Source organism: Fundulus heteroclitus, chromosome 22 (genome assembly GCF_011125445.2).
Source record: "Fundulus heteroclitus isolate FHET01 chromosome 22, MU-UCD_Fhet_4.1, whole genome shotgun sequence".
Lineage (NCBI taxonomy): Eukaryota > Metazoa > Chordata > Actinopteri > Cyprinodontiformes > Fundulidae > Fundulus > Fundulus heteroclitus.
This window is the reverse complement of record NC_046382.1, coordinates 15,288,671-15,311,581: the sequence shown is the minus strand read 5'-3', so window position 1 is coordinate 15,311,581 and position 22,911 is coordinate 15,288,671. Positions and strand designations below refer to the sequence as shown.

The 22,911-nt window shown below is 40.1% G+C and overlaps 1 protein-coding gene across 1 annotated transcript in view; it reads right to left on the bottom strand.

Moving 5' to 3' along the window:
- lyst (lysosomal trafficking regulator) overlaps nt 1–22,911 on the bottom strand; it is a 116,793-nt gene that overhangs the window by 5,684 nt on the left and 88,198 nt on the right. The window contains exons 29-51 of the mRNA XM_036126047.1: nt 20,925–21,116; nt 20,624–20,835; nt 20,299–20,508; nt 18,962–19,138; nt 18,777–18,853; nt 18,503–18,691; nt 16,925–17,070; nt 16,727–16,823; nt 15,711–15,772; nt 15,550–15,605; nt 15,304–15,456; nt 13,186–13,430; nt 10,297–10,363; nt 10,045–10,201; nt 7,841–7,981; nt 7,525–7,742; nt 7,212–7,439; nt 4,395–4,584; nt 4,168–4,304; nt 2,253–2,351; nt 933–1,072; nt 745–842; nt 497–653 (exon numbers count right to left, since the gene is read on the bottom strand). Of these exons, the coding sequence (XP_035981940.1) occupies nt 497–653; nt 745–842; nt 933–1,072; nt 2,253–2,351; nt 4,168–4,304; nt 4,395–4,584; nt 7,212–7,439; nt 7,525–7,742; nt 7,841–7,981; nt 10,045–10,201; nt 10,297–10,363; nt 13,186–13,430; nt 15,304–15,456; nt 15,550–15,605; nt 15,711–15,772; nt 16,727–16,823; nt 16,925–17,070; nt 18,503–18,691; nt 18,777–18,853; nt 18,962–19,138; nt 20,299–20,508; nt 20,624–20,835; nt 20,925–21,116 (3,448 nt within the window). The remainder of the gene's footprint in view (nt 1–496; nt 654–744; nt 843–932; nt 1,073–2,252; nt 2,352–4,167; nt 4,305–4,394; nt 4,585–7,211; nt 7,440–7,524; nt 7,743–7,840; nt 7,982–10,044; nt 10,202–10,296; nt 10,364–13,185; nt 13,431–15,303; nt 15,457–15,549; nt 15,606–15,710; nt 15,773–16,726; nt 16,824–16,924; nt 17,071–18,502; nt 18,692–18,776; nt 18,854–18,961; nt 19,139–20,298; nt 20,509–20,623; nt 20,836–20,924; nt 21,117–22,911) is intronic.

Here is a 22,911-nt window from a genome sequence, read left to right as displayed (position 1 = left end):
TACAAACATTTATATATATATATATATATATATATATATATATATATATATATATATATATATACACACACATTTATATATATACACATTTATATTATATATATATATATAAATCAGCTGCATTTCAAGAAAGATTTGGTCCACCAGCACAGGTGGCTGATGCAGATAGAACATTTTAGTTTTTAATTAGGGCAAAATTATTACAGAAAGGTAAAAATAATACCACTGAAAATGTCAAGTACGACACAAAGTGTTCATATTTTAATAAACACACTTTAATTTCTTAGTAACATCTATCCAGTGGTACTTAGTTACTCAAATGTTGACTTTGGTGCATCAAAATCTGCTTTGAATTCAATTATTAAAATTGGCAAGTGTTTTCAAAGGAGTTAAATTAATAAATTGGGATGTTAGATTAAGATTAAGCTACTGCAATAAAATAGGATTTTTTTTTAAAGTTTCTTTTTGGTTTTCTGCAGATTTGACAAATTTTTACCTGACGACGCCGTTCTCCAGACCACCAGCGATGACGTTGACAGACACGCCCTCCGGCTGGTTGGAGAACGCCACGGAGCAAATGGCCTCCCTGCAGTGGACGTGGCCGATCAGGTCTCCGTTGACCGTCCACAGACGGAGGTCGCTGCCGCCGCCCTCTGTGCGCAGAACGAAAACACAAGCAGAACTCGTGACTCAAAGATACGTCTGCGACGCGCAGCGGCGACACAGCGAGCAATCAGGCTTTACCAGAGTTACAGACGGTGGCGATGTCGCCTGTGGTCTCGCTCGCAGAGACGGCCGTCACCGGGCTTTTGTGACCCGTCAGGCTCTGCACGTAGCAGAGTCTGAAAAAACAAAAACAAAAAAAAACTGTTAAGAACACAAACAACCTGGAAATCTTTTATTTTTACTTTGACTTTTAGCGCCACGCTGACCTGTTGAGGTCCCAGAGGATGCAGGTGCCGTCGTCACTGACGCTAATCAGGATGCTGTAGGGCTTGCAGACAAACAGGCTGGTGACTTCGCCCGTGTGTCCGTACAGGTGAACCTGAGACTCCACCTCCATCTCCGATGGCTGATACAACAAAGAGGAAATTTTCCAAAAAATCAATTCAATTCAATTCAATTTTATTTATATAACGCCAATTCATGAAACATGTCATCTCAAGGCAGTTTCCAAAGTCAAATTCAATCAGATTATACAGATTGGTCAACAAATTTCCTATATAAGGGAACCAGTTGATTGGATCAAAATCACACACTGCAAAAACGGAACTTAAAATAAGTAAAATGTTCTTAAAATTTGTGTATCTGTCCTTGATTTGAGCAGGTAAATAAGATGATTTGCCAATGGAACAAGATTTTTGCACTTAAAATAGGAACAATTCATCTCCATCATCTTATTTCAAGTGCAGGATGTCTAATTATCTTATTTTAGGGGTCAAAATACTCACTCCATTGGCAAATAATCTTATTTACCTGCTCAAATCAAGGACAAATACACTAACTTTAAGAACATTTGACTTATTTCTAGATCAGTTTTTGCCGTGCAGTGCATCTGTAACTCAGTTGAGGACTACACTGCAAAAATAAAGCTAAAAATAAGACAATATTTCTTGAAATGAGAGTATTTTTCTTTGATTTGGGCAGGTAAATAAGATTATTTGCCAATGGAATAAGATTTTTACACTTAAAATAGGAACAATTCATCTCCATCATCTAATTTCAAGTGCAGTATATCTAATTATCTTATTTTAGGGGTAAAAATACTCATTCCATTGGCAGATAATCTTTTTTACCTGCTCAAATCCAGGTTGAAATACATTTATTTCAAGAAAATTTTACTTATTTTTAGTTCTCTTTTTGCAGTGCAGACTCTCGTGTGGAGCTTTTTACCTCTTCCCTGATAAAAGAACCCCATTAATCAAAATTCAACAAGGCTCCGCACGTGATCTAGCGCTGCAAAGCCCCTCAGACATATTGAGGCAGGAAATCTCCACGCGGCATCGGGGGCTAACGCTGGTCTGAAGGCCTCTCTGACGGGTGAACTCCTGCACCCCCGATCCCACTTCTGAACTCGCTGGAAATGGGTTTCAAGGGCAGCTGTGATGTGACTAATGAAGCTGAGCGTTTTGAGCATGGCGAGGCTGTCTAAAGCGAGGAGGGGGAGGAGGGGGTGTGGGTGGGTGGGTGGCTGTAATGGGCGTTTGTGCGGAGGAGGAAGGTTAGTGGGGAACATTGCCATGGAAACCTACTGTGGTGCTGGTGAAACGGTTGCTGTAGGCGGTGATGACTCCACACTTGCTGCCCGTAAATAGCTGGCAGCCATCGGGCACCCAGGCGCAGCTGGTCACCTGGAGGAGAAGGAGAGGAGGAGGAGGGTGGGGAGGGGGGGGGGGTGCATTTGGACAAAGGAAGTGAGAAAACTCCTGGTCTGTGGCGTAAAAGAGAAAGTTGGACAACTACACTGGTTGTGTCGCCTTATGACAGCAGTGCGCTAGTGCAGCTGCCATATTGTGAGTGGCATGTTCTTCCTAGGGTGATTCTTTACACCTTCAGCTTTGGCTCTTGAAAACTTAAGACCAAAAAAAAAGGGGGGGGGGGGGGGAATTGGTCAATGGTCAACTCCCACCTGTGAAAACCTTTTAACATTACTCAAAAGCTCCTAACGAGGCACGAGCAATCATTGTTATACAGGGGCGGTTCTAGACAGGGGCCAACAGGGGCCTGTGCCCCTGTAGAACTGTTCCTGGCCCCTGTACAAAAGACATGATATTAAATTTCTTAGGATGATAAATGCTGACAAAGATACCGTGACTGTATTGTATTTTTTTCGTTTATGTTTTTACCCAATAATAAAATAACAAAATTATTAAAAAATAAATATTAAAACAAATAACAATAACTAAAAATTAAGCTGTTTCACGTTAAGCTCCCGCTGTATTGAGAAAAGATCAGGGATCTGCAACCTGCAGTTCCAGAGCCACAATTGGCTCTTTGGCTTACTTAATGAAATTAAAATTAATTTCATTAAATGATGAAAATGTTGACCTGTTAAGTCCCCCCCCCCCCCCCCCCAATCTTATGTTCTGAGTCAGCTGACTGAAAGAATAAAGCTACACGTTTCTCTCGCTTGCAAGAGAGAGAAATGCGGCCATCAAATCTGTCACCGCTCTTATTCTGCTGCTACAGTAACAGATCTCAATCAGCTGAAAACTACTGCAGAACACCAAAAGCTGCTCCAAGGTACTCGACCGGCCAGCAAACTGGCCCGACCTGAACGCCACAGAGAACCTATGGAGAACCGTTAAGAGAAAGATGAGAGACACCAGAACCAACAATGCAGATGGTCTGAACGCTGCTATCCAAGCTACCTGGGCTTCTCAGGCTCATCAGCAGTAAGTCATGCAAAAGGAGCCCCAACCTGTTACTAAGATCATATAAATGGACGCTTTTCAGAAGCCAAAATGTCTGTTTAAAATATCCCCTTTTTTTAATTTGATCTTATGTAATATTCCAATTTTCTCAGGCACTCAATTTGGGGTTTTTGTGACCTGTAAGATATAATTCATTGGTATTAAAAGAAACAAAGGCTTGAAATATTTCATCCCCTATGTGTAATGACCGTCTATGTGTAATGCAATTACACATAGACGGTAAATAAATGACTGAATTTATAAATGATCAGTTTTTACACTATTCTAGGTTTTAGTATCATTATTGATACTACTGCACTGCAAAAAGGGAACTAAAATTAAGTAAATTTTTCTTGAGGTGAGTGCATTTTTCCTTGATTTGAGCAGGTAAATATGATTATTTGCCAATGGAATAAGATTTTTGCACTTAAAGTAGGAAAAATTCATCTCCATCCTCATTTTTCAAGTGCAGAATATCTAATTATCTCATTTTAGGGGTAGAACTACTAATCCCATTGGCAAATTGTCTTATTTACCTGCTCAAATCAATGAAAAATACACTAATTTTTAGAAAATTTTACTTACTTTTAGTTCCCTTTTTGCAGTGTGTCATGATTCTCTCAATAATAAAGGTGCCTGCAGATTTATGTGCTTGCCTACAATCTGATGACAAACAAAAAAAGACGACATGGCAGCAGCCGCTATTCCTCTACGCCTGAATTAAGCTGATGATTATTTTTACGCTGGTGTTTACCTGGTGAAGTTGTGAGCACTGAATGAAGTTGATGGGCGGCTCGCTCTGCTTGCTCTTCAGCCTTAGGATGTTGTCGGCGTAGCCCCAGCTCAAGATGGCCGACCACTGGATATCTGTGCTGTGCATGCTCCGCACGCCTGAGGAGGAGAGAGAAGGAGGCCCGTCGGTGCATCCCAACGCGCGTCTGTGCAGGGCAGCGGGGCCGCGTGTGGACCGGTCTTCCTTACCCTGCTCCTTGCTGTAGATCATCATGAGGCAGAAGTTACGAGACAGACCGCAGATGGCTCGAGTCGGCAGGGCCAGCAGGGATCCGAAGCGCTCTCCGTGCGGCTGGCTGAAGCACACCACCGGGTCGGGAGCGGAGGGCGAGCCCACGTACTCGCCCCACTTCAGGCCTTTGATCCAGGGCAGCGGGCTCTGTGGAGCAGGAAACCGGCAGGTGAGCATCAAATCGTTTCGTAGGTGGAAGGTATTCACAACCACCGGTGTTTTACACATTGAACAAGTTAAAGTTGTTTTATTGATATTCTTTACTAATTTCTATGCATTATTCTTTGTGGAAAAGCACCAAAAATCCAGTTCTCGAGGTCCGGTGTGGTCCGATGAGTCAAATAATCAGGACTCTGGAGAACCTGACTGCACAATGCAAAAATGTAACAAAAACTATGTAAAATGTTCTTAAAATAAGTGGATTTGTCCTTGATTTGAGCAGGTAAATAAGCTTATCTGCCAATGGAATGAGACTTTTTGCACATAAAATAGAAACAACTCATCTCCATCATCTTATTTCAAGTGCAGTTTATCTAATTAACTTATTTTAGGGGTCAACATACTCATTCCACTGGCAAATCATCCAATTTACGTGCTCAAATTGAGGACAACTACACTCATTTCAATAAAATGTGAGTTTTTAAGTTCCGTTTTTGCAGTGCATGTCGAGGAGCTAATTCGGCCACTTGATTCGGGCGTGTTGGAGCAGGGATGGGCCTAAAAGTCTGCATGGTAGCTATACCAGCATTTAATTTCTTTATGTTATCCCTGAAGACGTCTGTTTTTTCCCCCTAATGGTCTCAAACAGAACATCTGGATTTATACTACTAACCGATAAAATTACTCTCAGCTGTAATTAGGTGACTGCACTGCAAAAACAGAACTAAAAATAAGTAAAATGTTCTTAAAATTTGTGTATTTGTCCTTGATTTGAGTAGGTTAATAAGATGATCTGCCAATAGAATAAGATTTTTGCACTTAAAATAGGAACAACTCATCTCCATCATCTTATTTCAAGTGCAGTTTATCTAATTAACTTATTTTAGGGGTCAAAATACTCATTCCACTGGCAAATCATCTTATTTACCTGCTTAAATTGAGGACACTCATTCCAAGAAAACACAAGTTATTTTTAGTTGGGTTTTTGCAGCATGCCGAGGAGCTAATTCGGCCACTTGACCTAAAGTCTGCATGGTAGCCATACCAGCGTTTAATTTCTTTACGTTATCCCTGCGTTGCTCGGTCTGTTTTTTCTCCCTAATGGTCTCAAACAGAACATCTGGATTTATACTACTATTCGATAAAATTACTCTCAGCTGTACACTGCAAAAAGGGAACTAAAAGCAAGTACATTTTTCTTAAAATATGTATATTTTTCCTTGATTTCAGCAGTTAAATAACACTATTTGCCAATGGAATGAGAATTTCAATTCCTTAAAATAAGATAATTAGACATCCTCCACTTAAAATGAGAACAATTCATCTCCATCATTTTATTTCAAGTGCAAAAATCTTATTCCACTGGCAAATAGTCTGATTTACCAGCTCAAATCAATGAAAAAATACACTAATTTCAAGAGGATTTTACCTACTTTTAGTTTCCTTTTTCCTTTAGGTGACTGCAGAAAGCAATTAGCCGCACTAGTTTAAATTATGTGCCGCCACAGTAAAGGCGATAAATCCAAGTGCACGCCACACTTTTCAGATTTTCTTTGTAAATATTTGTGAAAGCAACGTATCATTTTCCTGCTACTTAACAGTTTTGCATGACTTTTGTCGGTCGGCAAAACGTTTTCACATCTGCACTGCAAAAACTAACTAAAAATAAGTAAAATGTTCTTAAAATGAATGCATTTTTCCTTGATTTGAGCAGGTAAATAAGATGGTCTGCCAACAGAATAAGATTTTTGCACTTAAAATCAGAACAATTCATCTCCATCATCTTATTTCAAGTGCAGGATGTCTAATTATCTTATTTTAGGGGTCAAAATACTCATTCCATTGGCAGATAATCTTATTTACCTGCTCAAATCTAGGACAGAAACACTAATTTTAAGAACATTTTACTTATTTTTAGATCCGTTTTTGCAGTGTGCAGAAAGCATTTAGCCGCACTAGTTTATGTGGCGCCACAGTAAAGGCAATAGATCCAAGTGCACGCCGCACTTTTCAGATTTTCTTTGTAAATATTTGTGAAAGCAAGGCATCATTTTCCTGCTACTTAACAGTTTTGCATGACTTTTGTTGGTCGGCAAAACGTTTTCACATCTGCACTGCAAAAACTAACTAAAAATAAGTAAAATGTTCTTAAAATGAATGCATTTTTCCTTGATTTGAGCAGGTAAATAAGATGGTCTGCCAACAGAATAAGATTTTTGCACTTAAAATCAGAACAATTCATCACCATCATCTTATTTCAAGTGCAGTATATCTAATTATCTTATTTTAGGGGTCAAAATACTCATTCCATTGGCAGATAATCTTATTTACATGCTCATATCTAGGACAGAAACACTAATTTTAAGAACATTTTACTTATTTTTAGATCCGTTTTTGCAGTGTGCAGAAAGCATTTAGCCGCACTAGTTTATGTGGCGCCACAGTAAAGGCGATAAATCCAAGTGCACGCCGCACTTTTCAGATTTTCTTTGTAAATATTTATGAAAGCAAGGCATCATTTTCCTGCTACTTAACAGTTTTGCATGACTTTTGTCGGTCGGCAAAACGTTTTCACATCTGTGGTTGCACAGAGACCCCGGCGTAGGGAAGCTCACCGGACAGACGATTTCCTTGGCGTGTTCTCGTGTTTCTCTGAAGGCGAGCTGCACCAGGAGCCCCATGGCTGCCGGGAGCTCCCCCTCCATGAGCTTAGGGGCGGTCCTGCTGGTGTGAGTGGCGTTGAAGAGCTGCCTGGGCGTCTGGCCGTACGTTTTGATCATCGTCTCCAGGGCCCGCCGCTGCACCGGGTCCTCCACAGCCGAGACGTCCATGCCAAAATAAGTCTGTGGGGAACGAACACGTGGAGCCGGAGTGAGCAGCACAGTCGGAGGATTCTAACGCTGTGCGTGACAGTCGGCGCTCGCTTACAGCCGGGTGGAAGACGTTAATGGCCTGGACAGCCGCTTTGCCCTTCTGCTTGAGCCCGAACACCAGGTCGATCCACTGGCACAGCGTCTGGGAGACGTGCTCGGACTCCAGGGCTTGCCGGTGGATCAGGATGAAAAGGCGCGGGTCGTTGCGAGCCCACGGAGGCAAATTCACGTGGTTCACCCTCTCGCCGTTCTGACGAACCCCGAAGTCGAAGCCTGCGGCGTCACAAACAAAAGCGCGAAGGCAGGAGATAAACGCAAAACGGACGCAGGCACCAACGGTCGCTAAGCAGTAATAAAAGAAAAATGAGCACCTTCCCTGTTGACCAGGAATTCAGGGAGGTAGAAAAACTCCGGGATGAGCTCCTTCACGTCGGTCATGGACTCGTAGGAGGACAGCCGCCACGTGGTGTTCATGGAGTGAAACGTCCGGTCCGGGATATCAAAGCTCTGATCTAATCGAGGTCAAAGAAAATAGAAATTCACATTCAACCCGCTGCTTGAAAACACCTCCTTTCATGATGTTTGAACCCGCCGCCTTCCTGAATACATTTGCAATCGCATGAAAAGATGCATCGGAAGATCATAGAAGAGGGAGAGATGATCAAAAAAACTAAACAAAAATAATAAAAAAAAAAAGGTTGATTGGAGAAAAGCTTAAAGATAAAATGATCTTTTATAGTGATAACAAGAGAAGGACAGTATTCTACTCTTCTCTATACAAAAATAATTGCGATTGCAATTTAATTTAGACTTTTCTCTGCGTTAACCACAAGAAACAAAAATGGCCTCTAGATAAAGATGTTTGTAAACAATAGTTATTTAAAAACACAAAATTTAACAATATTTATAAATCTGGATATTATTATTCAAGAGAATAGCTTTTAAGAGAATAGCTTTTTATTCAGTTGGACATCAATCCTTGTTGAACATAAAGTGCAACCAACAAACAAGTCTATGTAATAAACAGTGTGACCGCTGCTTAACGCCATGGTTATATTCCTGAAAGTTTCTTGTAAAAAAAGTATTGATTATATAAACTCTAAAACAAATATTACAATTAGATTATCTCACTTCTGCAACTCTCTTCCATGTGGAGGCAAACCCACTTTAAAGACTTTAATTACCGACACCTAAAGGACGCGTCTTAGGCATTAATTGTTACATAGCCAAAAATTGCAGACCCCTACGATTTGGAAATTGTGTTTTTTAAAATTGTGATTGTATTGCAAATGCAATTAATTGTTCAGCCATAGGCAGACATATTATTTCTTAAAAAATAAAACTCAAATGCTAATAACCAGATGGTCTAACTGTTCCTAGGCTTTAATTGAAGCGCCTTAGAACCAAGTTCAGCGTTCAGTTTTCTTTGGTGTGGAGCCTACACTGCAAAAACGGAACTAAAAATAAGTCAAATGTTCTTAAAGTTAGTGTATTATTCCTTGAAATGAGCAGGTAAATAAGAATGATTTGCCAATGGAATAGGATTTGTGCTCTTAAAATAGGAACAATTCATCTCCATCATCTTATTTCAACTGCAGGATGTCTAATTATCTTATTTACCTGCTCAAATCAAGGACAAATACACTAACTTTAAGAACATTTTACTTATTTTTAGATCCATTTTTGCAGTGTACAAGCAGCTCATCTCATTTTAGCAAAACTTTCCAAGTCTTTCTTCCATATCTATCAGATTCTAAGGGGAGCCTTCTTCCTCCGACCTGAAGAGGAGCTCTAGATGTACAATGCTGGGGATTTTTTCTACTCTTCCCCCGGCCTTCACCTTTCTAATGACTTTTCACTTGATTTTCTGTAAACTTTCTGCAAACTCTGGTTTTAACCGAAGGAAGCAAGCGAGCAAATTCCAGATGATCCGACAAGGACTTCAGGTTTTCCAAACGCAATATAATTATTGTTAGAAGTGAACTCAAGAACCATTGATGTTAAAACCGAATCAAAAGGTATTAAAGTATTAGTTAAACTGTGTTTAAATGTTTAACACCCCATCAGATTATTATTTTTTTTTTTACTTGAGCCGTTTTGGGATAGATGTCACATTTAAAGTGGAAAAACATTTGTTATGCACTGCAAAACTGGAACTATAAATAAGTAAAATATGTTTTTAAATAAGTGTATTTGTCCTTGATTTGAGCAGGTAAATAAGATGATTTGCCAATGGAATAAGATTTTTGCACTTAAAATAGGAACAATTCATCTCCATCATCTTATATCAAGTACAGGATGTCTAAATATCTTATTTTAGGGGTCAAAATACTCATTCCATTGGCAGATAATATTATTTACCTGCTCAAATCAAGGATAAATCCACAACTTTAACAACATTTTACTTATTTTTAGATCCGTTTTTGCAGTGTGTTTTCACATCACAGCCAACCCGACAATAAAATGCAATGTTTGTCATATACTATAAGAGCGGCGTAATGAACCTCTGCTCTTCTTTTTTTTGGAGTCTTCCTTTTTCCTGTTAAAGTTTAGAAAAGTTTAATTCACGACTAACCCTGGTAGGCCAGGAACATCTTGGTGAACGGAGGCATTCGGACCAGGAAGTGCAGAACCGTGCCGCTGTTGGAGTAGTGCGAGCCGTAGTGGTAAGGCTGGACGGGAGGCATGGGGTCGTCCTCACGAATGCCCTTTTTGTACTCTTCCTCCAGGTACTGTACAGGAAACACAACATTTAAAGACATCCTGCATACTCCAGTGAAAACACCTTTTTTTTTTTTTTTTTTTTAGGGCATGCACAAAGCCTTACCCTGTAGTTATCAACGTAGCGGTCCTCTTTTTCTTTTGACTGAACTGCAATGGGTTTGCTTAAATTCCTGCAAATGAAAATTTCTGCAATGAATCACATAAGCTGAAATGCCCTTAACCAGTAATAATGAACAATAACAACAACAACAACAACAATATCTACTGTAAACATATTTGTGGAGTGTTCCTTTGGTGGTTAAAAACATAAAAAACAGCACAAAGCACAACAATCGTACCCTCTGTGGTCGATTGTTGTGAAAAAAAAAAAACCTGTATCCAGTGAATGATGTTGCTTTAGAGCCTTTAGACTAATGAGTGCATTTGCATACAATTAAAAGCTGAACTAAAACCCATAAATAACTCCCAGGCTGCTGCACATGTGTGAACATCTTTATCAAGCTCAGCGTACAAAATAATTTTATCTTTTTAACGTTTGAAACAGATAAACGCAAACATAACCAATCAGAATGAACCATTTAAAATGTTTAAGACGGATTGCTGCATCATTATGTATGATTGAATTATGGTAACCACAGTCAGGATTATGAACCAAAAATAATATCTTGATATTTTTAGGCTGAATGCTGATGATATATGATATGTATCTCAATATATTCTTCTTTTCATATAGTAATTATAAAAAGGCATCTCTCAATCAAAGCTTTATCCCAAATATCTCACTGGCACATTTTTTTTTAACAAACAGCTGAAAAATTAGCTACTGGAATAGATAAAAGTATGCAGGTGCTGGTCATATAATTAGACTATCATGAAAAAGTGGATTTCTTTTAGCAATTCCATTCAAAAAGTGAAACCTTTTATTCATTCATTACACACAGACTGAGATATTTCAAGTGTTTTTTTCTTTTCATTTTGACGACTGTAACTGACAGTTAATGAAAACCCCAAATTCAGTCTCTCTGAAATTTAGAATATTACTTAAGACCAATACCAAAAAAATAGATTTCCATTAATGAAGGCCAACTGAGAAGTATGACCATGCAAAGGATGAGCATGCTCAGCACTCAATGCTCCTTTTCCCTGGATTACTGCAGCAATGCGGCGTGGCATGGAGTCTGTGGCGCTGCTCAGGTGTTGCTCTGATAATGGCCTTCAGCTCTTCTGCATTGTTAGGTCTGGCATATCGCATCTTCCTCTTCACAATAGCATGTAGATTTTCTCTGGGTTTAAGGTCAGGCGAGTTTCTAGCCAATTAAGAACAGGGACACCATGGACCTTAAACCAGGAACTGGTAGCTTTGGCGCTGTGTGCAGGCGCCAAGTCCTGTTAGATAAATTAAATCTGCTTCTCCATAAAGTTGGTCATCAGCAGGGAGCATCAAGTTCTCTAAAACTTCCTGGTAGACGGCTGCATTTACCTCTGACCTCAGAAAACAAAATGGACAACCACCAGCAGATGACCTGCACTGCAAAAATACAACTAAAAATAAGAAAGATTTTCTTTAAATTAGTGTATTTTTCCTTGATTTAGCAGGTAAGTAAGATTATTTGCCAATGGAATAAGATTTTTACACTTAAAATAGGAACAACCCATCTCGATCATCTTATTTCAAGTGTAGTTTACCTAATTGTCTTATTTTAGGGGTAAAAAATATTAATTCCATTGGCAGATAATCTTATTTACATGCTCAAATAAAGGATAAATACACCAATTTCAAGAATATTTTACTTATTTTTAGTTCCGTTTGTGCAGTGTGGCACCCAAACCATCACTGACTGTGGAAACTTTCCAGTGGACCTCAAACAACGTCGATTCTGTGCCTCTTCTCTTCCTCCAGACTCAGGGACGTTGATTTCCAAACGAAATGCAGAATTTACTTTCATCAGAGGACATAATGTTGGACCACTCAGCAGCAGTCCAGTCCTTCTTGTCTTTATCCCAGGAGAGACGCTGCTGACGCCGTCTCTTGTACAGGAGTGGCTCAACACCAGGACTGCTGCAGCTGAAATCAGGTCCAGCAGACGTCTGTCTGGTGCTTCTTGAAGCTCTGACTCCAGCAGCAGTTCTCTCTTTGTGAACCTCCTCCACATTTTTGAATGTCTTTTTTTTTCCCCACAATCCTCTCCAGGTCATCCCTGTTGCTTGGACACTTTTTTTCTACCGCATATTTCCCTTCTCCTCGCCTCCAATAATGTGCTTGAACACAGAACTCTGTGAACAGCCAGCCTCTTTAGCAATGACCTGTTGTGTCTTTCTCTTCTTCGTCAATTAGCTGATTAGAGTGTGACACCAGGTATCTTTATTCTTGGACCTTTTCCCAATATTCTATTTTTTTCAGATACTGAATTTGTTTTGTTTTTTCATTAGCTGTCAGTTATAATCATCAAAATTAAAAGAAATAAAAAATTGAAAAATGTCAGTCTGGGTGTAATGAATGAATAATACATACAAATTTCACTTTTTGAATGGAATTACAGAAAAAAAACAACTTTTCATGATATTCTAATTATATGACCACCACCCGTAATTCCAACACAGCATAGATCATTTCAATTTAAACAATATAAAAAAAAAGAAAAGAAAAAAATATATATTTTTTAAAATCTCGATATATTGCCCAGCCCTACTCAGGATGTTGGTTTTCAACGCTTTATTGGACATGAACCCATGTGAAGAGCCGGTGATGCATGACGTCCGCAATAATGAACAAACTCCTCCCACCAAAAAAACATGCACTTTAAAAATGATATGAGCTCTTAACTGATGTCACTTGGATGTTTTTCTACACAAAGTGGAGAAATATTTCATGAACTTGCACTGGCTGGCCAGTAGGTGGCAGTATGTGGACCGAGACGCTTGAGTTCAATGAAATATGCGGGTATCTCATGGACAGGGACCGTTGAGCAAGGCGTAGATATTCAGCACTGACCTGTAGATGTTTGTGTCCTGCAGGTCGATGGTTTCGCTGATGTAGTCGCTCAGGATGAAGGGGAACACCGGGTACTGCATGAGGTCGTTGAACGAGCGTCCGGCGTGCTTGTTCAGATGGGTGAGGTACTCAAAGTTTGTGATCTGACCGGAGCCCCACAGCTGAGTGAGCGCCGAGATGTTCCCGTGCTCCAGCAGGTTGGGAAGGTCAGAGGTCAGGATGTTGTGGTAGACGTCATCCCTGAACTAAAGCCAGGAGACACATCCGCTGGTTTGAAATCAAGCGACCCAAACAAATGACCAGCATTCAAGAAATCAGCATTTGCAGACAACCATGGTAGAGCATGACAACATTGAAAATGTTCAGTTTTAATGCTTTTGGGTTCTGAATAGATGGATATCACAAGCTTGTGTCAATAAAAACTCTCATGAGAACTACAACACTAGGTTTGAAGTGTAAAATATACCCCGTTTACACTACCCAGTTACCGAGACCGGTCCGAGCTCGGTAACTGAGATAACTTTCGAGTGCAAATGGATCACAAACTGAACTGCACCGTGCCAGACAGAACCGGACCGCGCTAAATCTAGACCAGTTCAATGGGTTTGTTCGGCCCGGTTTTTCCCTGGCTCGGTTCTCTGATAAAAAAGAGCGCATGGGCAGACCGCCTCACCTCCTTACAGTCAGCTGACTAGTTTTGCGATTTCAGACATTCATAAAAATACTAGCTTCCTTTCCAGTGATGATTCTGCTTAGCAGTATGATGAACCTCAGCGTCTGTCGCTTATTTCCTGCGTCTGTAAATCCTTATTAGACGTTTGTTTGTCTTAGCCACTTCCCAAAAGCCAACTCCGTCAAGTAAATTTACCAAAGGTTGCCTTCTTCGCCTGACTCTCCGCAAAAAGCAATTATAACCAAGCATAACTTCCTGAATGTTACGGGCGCCGCCATTTTGATTTTCTTGATTTCCTCCTTCAATCCCAGAGAGCAGTAGTACCGTAGATCGCCACTAGGAGGCGAGGAGGAACCAAAGAACCGAGATAGCATGATGTGTAAACGGTTGTCAGAACCAAGCTCGGCACGCTTAACTGATCCAAGCTCGGTCTGAGCTCGGCGTGGATCGGTTTAACAAGGGTAGTGGAAATGGGGCAATAGTTACAGACTAGTCAAACCCAGACTGAAGGATTACTAGACCATGCAGGCTTAAGGCAAGAGCAGTGGATGTTTTGCATAAGGATCTACAGAGATGATCTTGGAGCCAAACTTGCCAATCTGACATACTAACGGGTAATCTAAGCAAAGTGTTAGCATCGAATGTAACATTACATGAGGCTAATACACTTAACAGGGAACCTTCTTGTATCTTAGATAGCTAAAAGGCTCATTTATTAGTTGATAAGGTTTTTTTTAATAAGCTTTGTTACTAATTTAATTTAATTCCAACTCCTGACTTGCCAAGGGTCTGAGTGAGATGGTTTTAAACCCGAACACGGTGGTGTAATATAGACATTTACCAAGCTGCACAGTTTCAGCCAATAGGAAAATTCAACTGCAGTGGCCACATTTAAGCCCATAGAGGTCAGCACTGAGATGGTTTTAGGCCATGGAAATGTCAAGATTTACACAGTAACAAACATAGCACCCTTAAGGCCCAATTTATACAACATATCTGCAAAAAAAATCTTTGGGATTTATGTTATTCTTTAACATAAAAATGTTCAGTAAACATTGGGCCTAGGAGCTGCAGCGCTAATATAAAACACCTTTTTTGGAACCAGATCTGTGGCAGCCTGGTTTATCTGGTGATAAAGTTGTTCATGGCAAAATGCTAAATGCATATTAAGGTGATGCTGGAGCCTTATTTTCCAGTGACATGATATGTTCCTACTTATCAAGCAAATGGCAGATAAGCAACAGTGTTGTAAGTCAATTAAGCTAAGGCGCTCGAGTATTTGGGGATCGATACACATCTCAAAGAGTAACCCTAATAACTAATATATACTTATGTATTCATATTTATTAATAAACAAGAAGGAAAGTGTTGTTTTTTTGGGGGGGAAATAAAAAAAAAAATCCAAGCTTTGGAGTTTTATTTCACCATCACGTTTTTTGCCTCACCTTAGTGTTGTCGAAGGCTAACAGCAACGTTCTGCCGTTAGTCAGAAATATCTCCACTGCGTTGTCTCTCAGCTGCCACCATCGCTTGTGCACCTCCTTGATCTCCTCGTACGTCCAGGAGAAAGAGGGCGCCTCCGTCTCCCCCTGAAGGATCTATTCAAGCACACACACACACACATTAAGTTTTGGGCGAGCCAGCAGAGCATCGATCCACTGGTGGACAGAGAGCGCTACTTAGCTAATCACCTGGCTGTCGTGAGCATCGGCGGCGTTGTCCTCCACGAAATACATCCCAGACTTTCCTGTGAAGAATTTCAGAGTGAGATTTAGTTCACTGACGAGACGAGAAGTTACATTTTTTGTTTTTCTATAACTGGAGTGGCAGTGAGCGAGGGTCGGAGTCTCACCCAGCAGCAGCTCCCCTGCTGTCTCCCTGGAGGGGGCGACGCTGGTGCAACGTCTGGTGAACCTAGGGGCAGAAACGCGTTTCTCTAAACAGCAGATCTTCCACTGGAAGGATCTGAGACCAACGCAGCGTTTAAACCAGGGGTGTCAAACTCATTCTGGTTTAGGGGCCGTATACAGCTTAATCTGATCTGAAGAGGGCCACACGAGTAAACTCATTGCAAGATTAAATAGAACTAATAAAAGTGGACTTGTTGATTTTTATATTAAATTAATTTCACTTTTACACAATATATTATGAATAACCTCAGCGTTTTTAAGAAAAGTATGTGCAATTTCAACAATACTTTTACTCAGTTAAACATTTACTTGTGCATTATGCATAAGAACTGATCACAGTGATTATACAATGTTGAAAAACATTTATTCACATTTTTTGGAACTTAAAAACGCTGTCCTGCATGACAAATTACATCAAACAGATAAAAATTAAGAAATTATTTAAAATCAATTTTCCACATCTGAAGCTCAGAGCTACCATCTGCTGATTAAAACACAGCGCCCCTCGTGGACAATATAGGAACTGCAGATTTTCAATTAAACGAAGTACATGTTTTTTTCAATAATTGTTTTATCATTCTCTTCCTTTAATCTCCTCTTTCTTTCACCTTTTCTTTTTTTCTTCTTGTTATTTATTTCCTCTCCTACTTTCCCATTGTAGTGTCCATATCATTTGAGATATTCCCCGCATAAATCATAATAAAACTATTCACATTCATAAATCAAGCGGAGCACTATAGCAAAAGCAGTTCTGCTCCACTTGTGAAAGTCAAATCTGATGAGCTCTTTTTGGCATTAAGACAACAATTCTTATTGCCACATTGCCAGACAGGACACTGGATTTTCTTTTGTTGAATAATGATAATGCATTTAGACACCGGGCCGGACTAAATTGTTCGGGCCGTATGTTTGACACCCCTGGTTTAAACACAGGCGGAGGAAATCCAGACGTTTTTACCTGATGGACTCGCTGGTGACTTTGTCTTTAACAGTAGAGGAGAAGAAAGAATGAGTCTTGTCCTCAAACAGGAAGGAGAGAGGAGGCTTCACGGTTTCTGAACACAACGGGGAGATCAAATGTTAAAAATGTAAAAAAAAAAAAAAAAGAGAGAGATAGGCAGAAGCTTTGAAGGAGGTCTTTTATCTGCTTATTTACCCTCAGGTTTCCGTCTGTCTTTGAGCAGGTATTTGTTTGGTATGGTGAGGTAGCATCTCTGCAGCCGTCGCCGCTCGCGGTTCGGCCCTTCGGTGGGATCCAGCTGCCACGACGTTGGGTAAGACGTCGGGTCGTACCAGACAGCCCTGAAACAGAACGGAGGAGCAGATTTTACTTCTTAGCAAGCCTGAAATAGAGCTGCTGCTGCGGTTTCTACACTGCAAAGACGGACCTGAAAATAAGTAAAATGTTAAGTTCAACAGAGGCCTTACAGGAGCTATCCTCGTAAAGTTAGTGTATTTGTCTTTGATTTGAGCAGGTAAAGAAGATTATCTGCCAATGGAATGAGTATTTTGACCCCTAAAATAAGATAATTAGACATCCTGCACCTGAAATAAGATGATGGAGATGAGTTGTTCCTATTTTAAGTGAAAAAGTCTTATTCCATTGGCAAATCATCTTATTTTCCTTCTCAAATCAAGGACACATACACTAATGTTAAGAAAATATTGCTTATTTTTAGTTCCGTTTTTGCAGTGCACACATATTCCACTTATAAGCTGAAGACTTTATCACTTAAATGTTCAAACGTCTTTCATTTGCAACACAGAAGTACAAATGTTTAGTTTGACTTTTTTCTTTCTCACAGTCTTTATTCCTGTGTTTTAGCTTTAAAAGTTCAAAACTGTGAACATGTATTCTCACTAAATATCTACAAACAAGTCGTTTACCCAAACATTTTAAGACCATTGGATTTTGAACCTTATAAGAGTTAAATTATCTTTTTAAATCAAAGATGTGCTGGAGCGATATCTCCAGGGGGTCACTGGGCAGGAGACAACAAGCAACAGGTAGAAAAAGCAAACTACATGCATAAATGACCCCAAGCATGGATTTGAACCAAGGACCTTCTTGCTAGAAGGCAACAGGTTTGCTACAGCAGTTGAATTGGCTTAAAATAAAACAAAAATAGTTTATTTTATCAACATAAACCACAGATGCCTTGAACTAGACTTAAAAATCTGACTTAAAAACTGCACAGTTCAGCTCGGTTAAGTAATTTCCACACTGATCATTATGTTTTTTATGTTGGAAATATAAATAATGCCAACCTATTTTTCCTTCAGTACAAAATGTATTTATTTATTGTACTCCAGACTTTTTAGGAATGCAAAGTAAATCCTATCATTTGATCTTTGTTGCATGGGTACACCGGAAATCCTCTCACACTGCAAAAACGGAACTAAAAATAAGTCAGATTTTCTTGAACTTAGTGTATTTGTCCTTAATTTGAGCATGTAAATAAGATGATCTGCCAATGGAATGAGCATTTTGACCCCTAAAATAAGATAATTAGGTATATTGCACTTGAAGTAAGATGATTGAGATGAGTTGTTCCTATTTTAAGTGCAAAAATCTTATTCCATTGCCAAATCATCTTATTTGCATGCTCAAATCAAGGACAAATACACTCATTTTAAGAAAATTTTACTTATTTTTAGTTTCATTTTTGCAGTGCAGACATTTATAGCCATTGTTTCTAAAAACAGATGAAACCACGGATTTTGGCACACCCACCGATCGTGCGTGAGCTGCTGCACCAGCTCCTGCCAGTGGCGGCTGGCGCTCAGGTCGGTCTTGTACAGGCCCCTGATGTGCTGGATGACTTTTTTCCTCTCCATGCCTTGCCGCAGAGACACGTTTTGGGTAATATCGGCCGCAATCTTGGAAATATCCTTGGATTTCCCGTCAAGCCTCTGGATTAGACTGAGCAGGAATAACAGAGATCGTAGAGACTTAAAAATAAACCGCCAAACTTTTCTTCTGATCAAAACAAAGAGTACCAACTTACTTCTTCTGAGTGTTGGCCATTTTCTTTTCCCACCCAGCTTTGCTGGTTTTCTCTTCAGCTTCATACTTAAATTTTTCCTGCATCAAGAAAGCTGAATGTCTTTAATATGTCTTGTAAATCATAAAGCAGTGATGGTTATTTTCACCCAGAAAGCTCTTTTTTTTCGTCAAAATGACAGTTTTTACCTCCTTTATGGCCTTGAGCAGATCGTGCTTGTGCGGCGCGTTGGGCGGGATGCAGCGATGGCCGCACAGCTTCAGAGACGTCATGAAGACACCCACGTTACCTTGCTCTTCTTTACTGAGGTCGTCGTTGTGATCGTGCAGCATCTCGTACAGGTACAGAGACAGTTTTGGGCCGTGCTGAGTGAAACAGAGGGTTTCGCGGTGAAACGGAAACGCAATTGGCTCACAGGGAATGGAAGATAATTTACAGAGCACTTTTCAGCAGCAGGACGATTCAACGTGCTGCACATGAACAGGAAAAACATTACAGACAGAGGAAAAATGTGAACCCACATACAGCAAAAACATTAACAAACATACAGAAAGCCTTAATTGTTTCTATTAATAAGAAGAAATAAGCTAAGTGATTTCTGATCTAATTAATTTAACTAGAACAACTTCTTTTGTTTCATCGTTTCACTGGAACGAGCTCCACGACTAAAAATCCAAAGCTTAATTTGTTTCTATACCTACATTCCTCAAAGCTACAACCCAACGTCTCTGATCCACTGAGCTGTATAATACACTGGAGTGCTGATTTTGGCGAAAAACTGAAGTCACTGGCCGCCATCTTGCTCCTCCCTACTCTCACAGAATCCCATAGGATTTGGTTGCAACAACAAGAAGCAGTTTTCTGGCTGTGTGAAAACGTTTCACAGGTAATTCTACAGTCAGTGGATGTACTAACACTATCAACTACTAGGAAATTAGGTGCTGAAATATTTTACATGTTATTCATATAAAAAAAAAAAAAAAAAAAAAAAAAAAAATTATATATATATATATATATATATATATATATATATATATATATATATATATATATAAATATATATATATATATATATATGTATATGTATATATAAGTATGTGTATATGTATACATATATGTAAATATATGTTTCTGTATATTGTTATTTATATATTTATAAATGTTATATATATATATATTTAAATAAATAAAATGCAAAATATTTCAGCACATGACTTTCTCAGTACTTGATAGTTTTAGAACATAACATAAAAGTATATGGCATTTGACATTTTAAAAGTCTTAAGCCCCCCCTGAACATGAGAAAATCCTCGTTATTTGATGCTGTAGCGCACATATTCCCTATTTACTGGAGGAAAATAGGGAGTACCAATATGGCGGCTGGTGGCTTCAAAGCGACTCGTTCAAACAGACGGTGATTAGCACTCCAGTGTATAATATAGCTCAGTGCATCTGATCTGACCTTCCTAAACTGGTGTCTCTGTTCATAATAAAGGTTCACAAGCAACCAGGGTTTCTCCCTCACCTCTAGTCCCGGGCTGAGGCTCTCCTTCAGGATGTCGACGTGCTTCTGATCAGACACAAACTCCAGCGCCTCTTTCCTGTCGTGCAGCGGAAGCGATGGGCTGAGCGTGTGCACCAGCAGACGACCTATCTGCACCCGGAAAGTGTCCCTGCAGGACCAGAGGATCCTCCGCCACTGATGGTTCGGGGCTCCGCCACGGCCCGTGCTGCCCTGTGGCCAAACCGCAAAAAAACCAAAAAAACGCTGGGTTAGCAGACGAGCAACACGCCAGCAGACGACGAGACGACAGACATGGAGAAAAAAAAACAAAAAAACGGGGTCCCACCAGGCTGATTTTGATCCCGTCCATCATGAGCTTCAGGATGTCCCTCTGAAAACTCTTCTTGCTGGCGTGTGGGAGGATGAAGGGAGTCGGAGAGTGCGGGTAGGGGGACGACCCGCTCTCCTCGTGCGCTGGATCCCCCGGATCAGGCGTGAAAATGTGGTGTTCGGGGGAGTCTGGGATGTTCAGCAGGTCGAACAAGTCCTCGCTGACGTCTGCAGGGAATAAAACATTGAGCCAGACGCCGGGATTAGACGACAGACGGGGAAGATTAGCGGAGATAACTCAGGAGAATCAGGTTCACCGTAGTAGATCAGTCTGTTGACGGCGAGAACCACGAGCCTCTGCAGCCGTTGGACGAACTCCGTCTCACTGGCACGGATGGGGTTTTCCTGGCTCATCCGGCGCTGCATCATCTGGTGGAGCTCGTCGCTGGCCACCGAGCGCATCCGCATCAGGAGAGAGTCCGTCTGGGCCAGAGAAAACCGACGCCGGCCTGCGGGGCGCCACATGGGAAACATGCTCAGTTTGGCTACGTCCGCTTCTAAGGAAAGGGCCTCACAAAAGGATTCAGAGACGCCTCGTACGTGTTTCACATCTAATCACATTACAACCACAGACTTCAATGTATTCACTGGTCATAGACCAACACACTGCAAAAAGGGAACTAAAACTAAGTTACATTTTCTTGAAATTAGTATATTGTTCATTGATTTGAACAGCTAAATAAGACTATTTGCCAATGGAATGAGAATTTCCACCCATAGAATAAGATAATGAGACATTCTGCACTTGAAATAAGATGAGGGAGATGAATTGTTCTTATTTTAAGTGCGAAAATCTTATTCCATTGGCAAATCATCTGATTTACCAGCTCAAATCAATGAAAAATACACCGATTTCAAGAGGATTGTACCTACTTTTTGTTCCCTTTTTGCAGTGCATAAAGTAATGCATACACTGCAAAAATGGATCTAAAAATAAGTAAAATGTTCTTAAAGTTAGTGTATTTATCCTTGATTTGAGTAGGTAAAATTGATTATCTGCCAATGGAATGAGTATTTTGACCCCTAAAATAGGATAATTAGACATCCTGCACTTGAAATAAGATGATGGAGATGAATTGTTCTTATTTTAAGTGCAAAAATCTTATTCCATTAGCAAATAGTCTTATTTACCTGATCAAATCAAGGACAAATACACTCATTTTAAGAACATTTTACTTATTTCTAGTTCTGTTTTTGCAGCGTAATGGTGGAAAGTCGAAGAAAAATTACACGTTTCAATCGAGTTTACATAGAAAATTTACCCCAAAAGATTTGCAGCTGTTAGCACCTAAAGGTGGTTCTGCAAGCTGTTAAATTGGGAGGGTGGACTAAATAAAAATGCACACCGCACTTTTGGGATTTTTATTTTCAAAACAACTGAAAATCGCGCATCATTTTCCTTCCTTCACACTGCAAAAAAATAAGTAAAATATTCTTAAAATTAGTGTTTTTGTCCTAGATTTGAGCAGGTAAATAAGATTATCTGCCAATGGAATGAGTATTTTGACCCCTAAAATAAGATAATTAGATATACTGCACTTGAAATAAGATGATAGAGATAAATTGTTCCTATTTTAAGTGCAAAAATCTTATTCTATTGGCAGATCTTATTTACGTGCTCAAATCAAGAAAAAAAGACACAAATTTTAAGAAAATGTTACTTATTTTTAGTTCCATTTTTGCAGTGCATAATTATTCTCAGCATTATGTGGGTCAAAGACATGAAATCCCAATCGAACATATTGATGTTTGTGGTTGCAACATGACAGACGAAAAAGGTTAAGGGGTACGAATACTTTTGTGAAGCATTGTAGAAGCAGGTTTCTCAGCACGAGATAATAAAGATATTTTACAGAGAGGGTGATAAAGAGGCAGAGATGTTCAGTGAAATGCTTGACGTCGATTGAGGTAAGCATTCGAGCTTGAAAGCACCAGCAAACGCGTGGGAGTGCTGGGCAAAATGAAAAAACCCTAAAGCGAGGGAGGGACTCGAGTTCACGGCAAACGCGGGAGATACGCTCCACGACACGGAGGACGATCTCCATCGGGGGACCGGAGTCCCAGCTACCTGCATCAGAGTGGAGCATGAACGGCGGGGTGCCAGTGGGGGAGGGGAGGGGGGAGTCCTGGGACAGGAAGCTGAAGGGAGAGAACATTGGGATTTGGCCATAGGAGCAGTAGTGCTGCCTGGGGATGCGGGGCAAAATGGAGTCTTTCATGGCAATGGAACCTTAAGATCAGGAG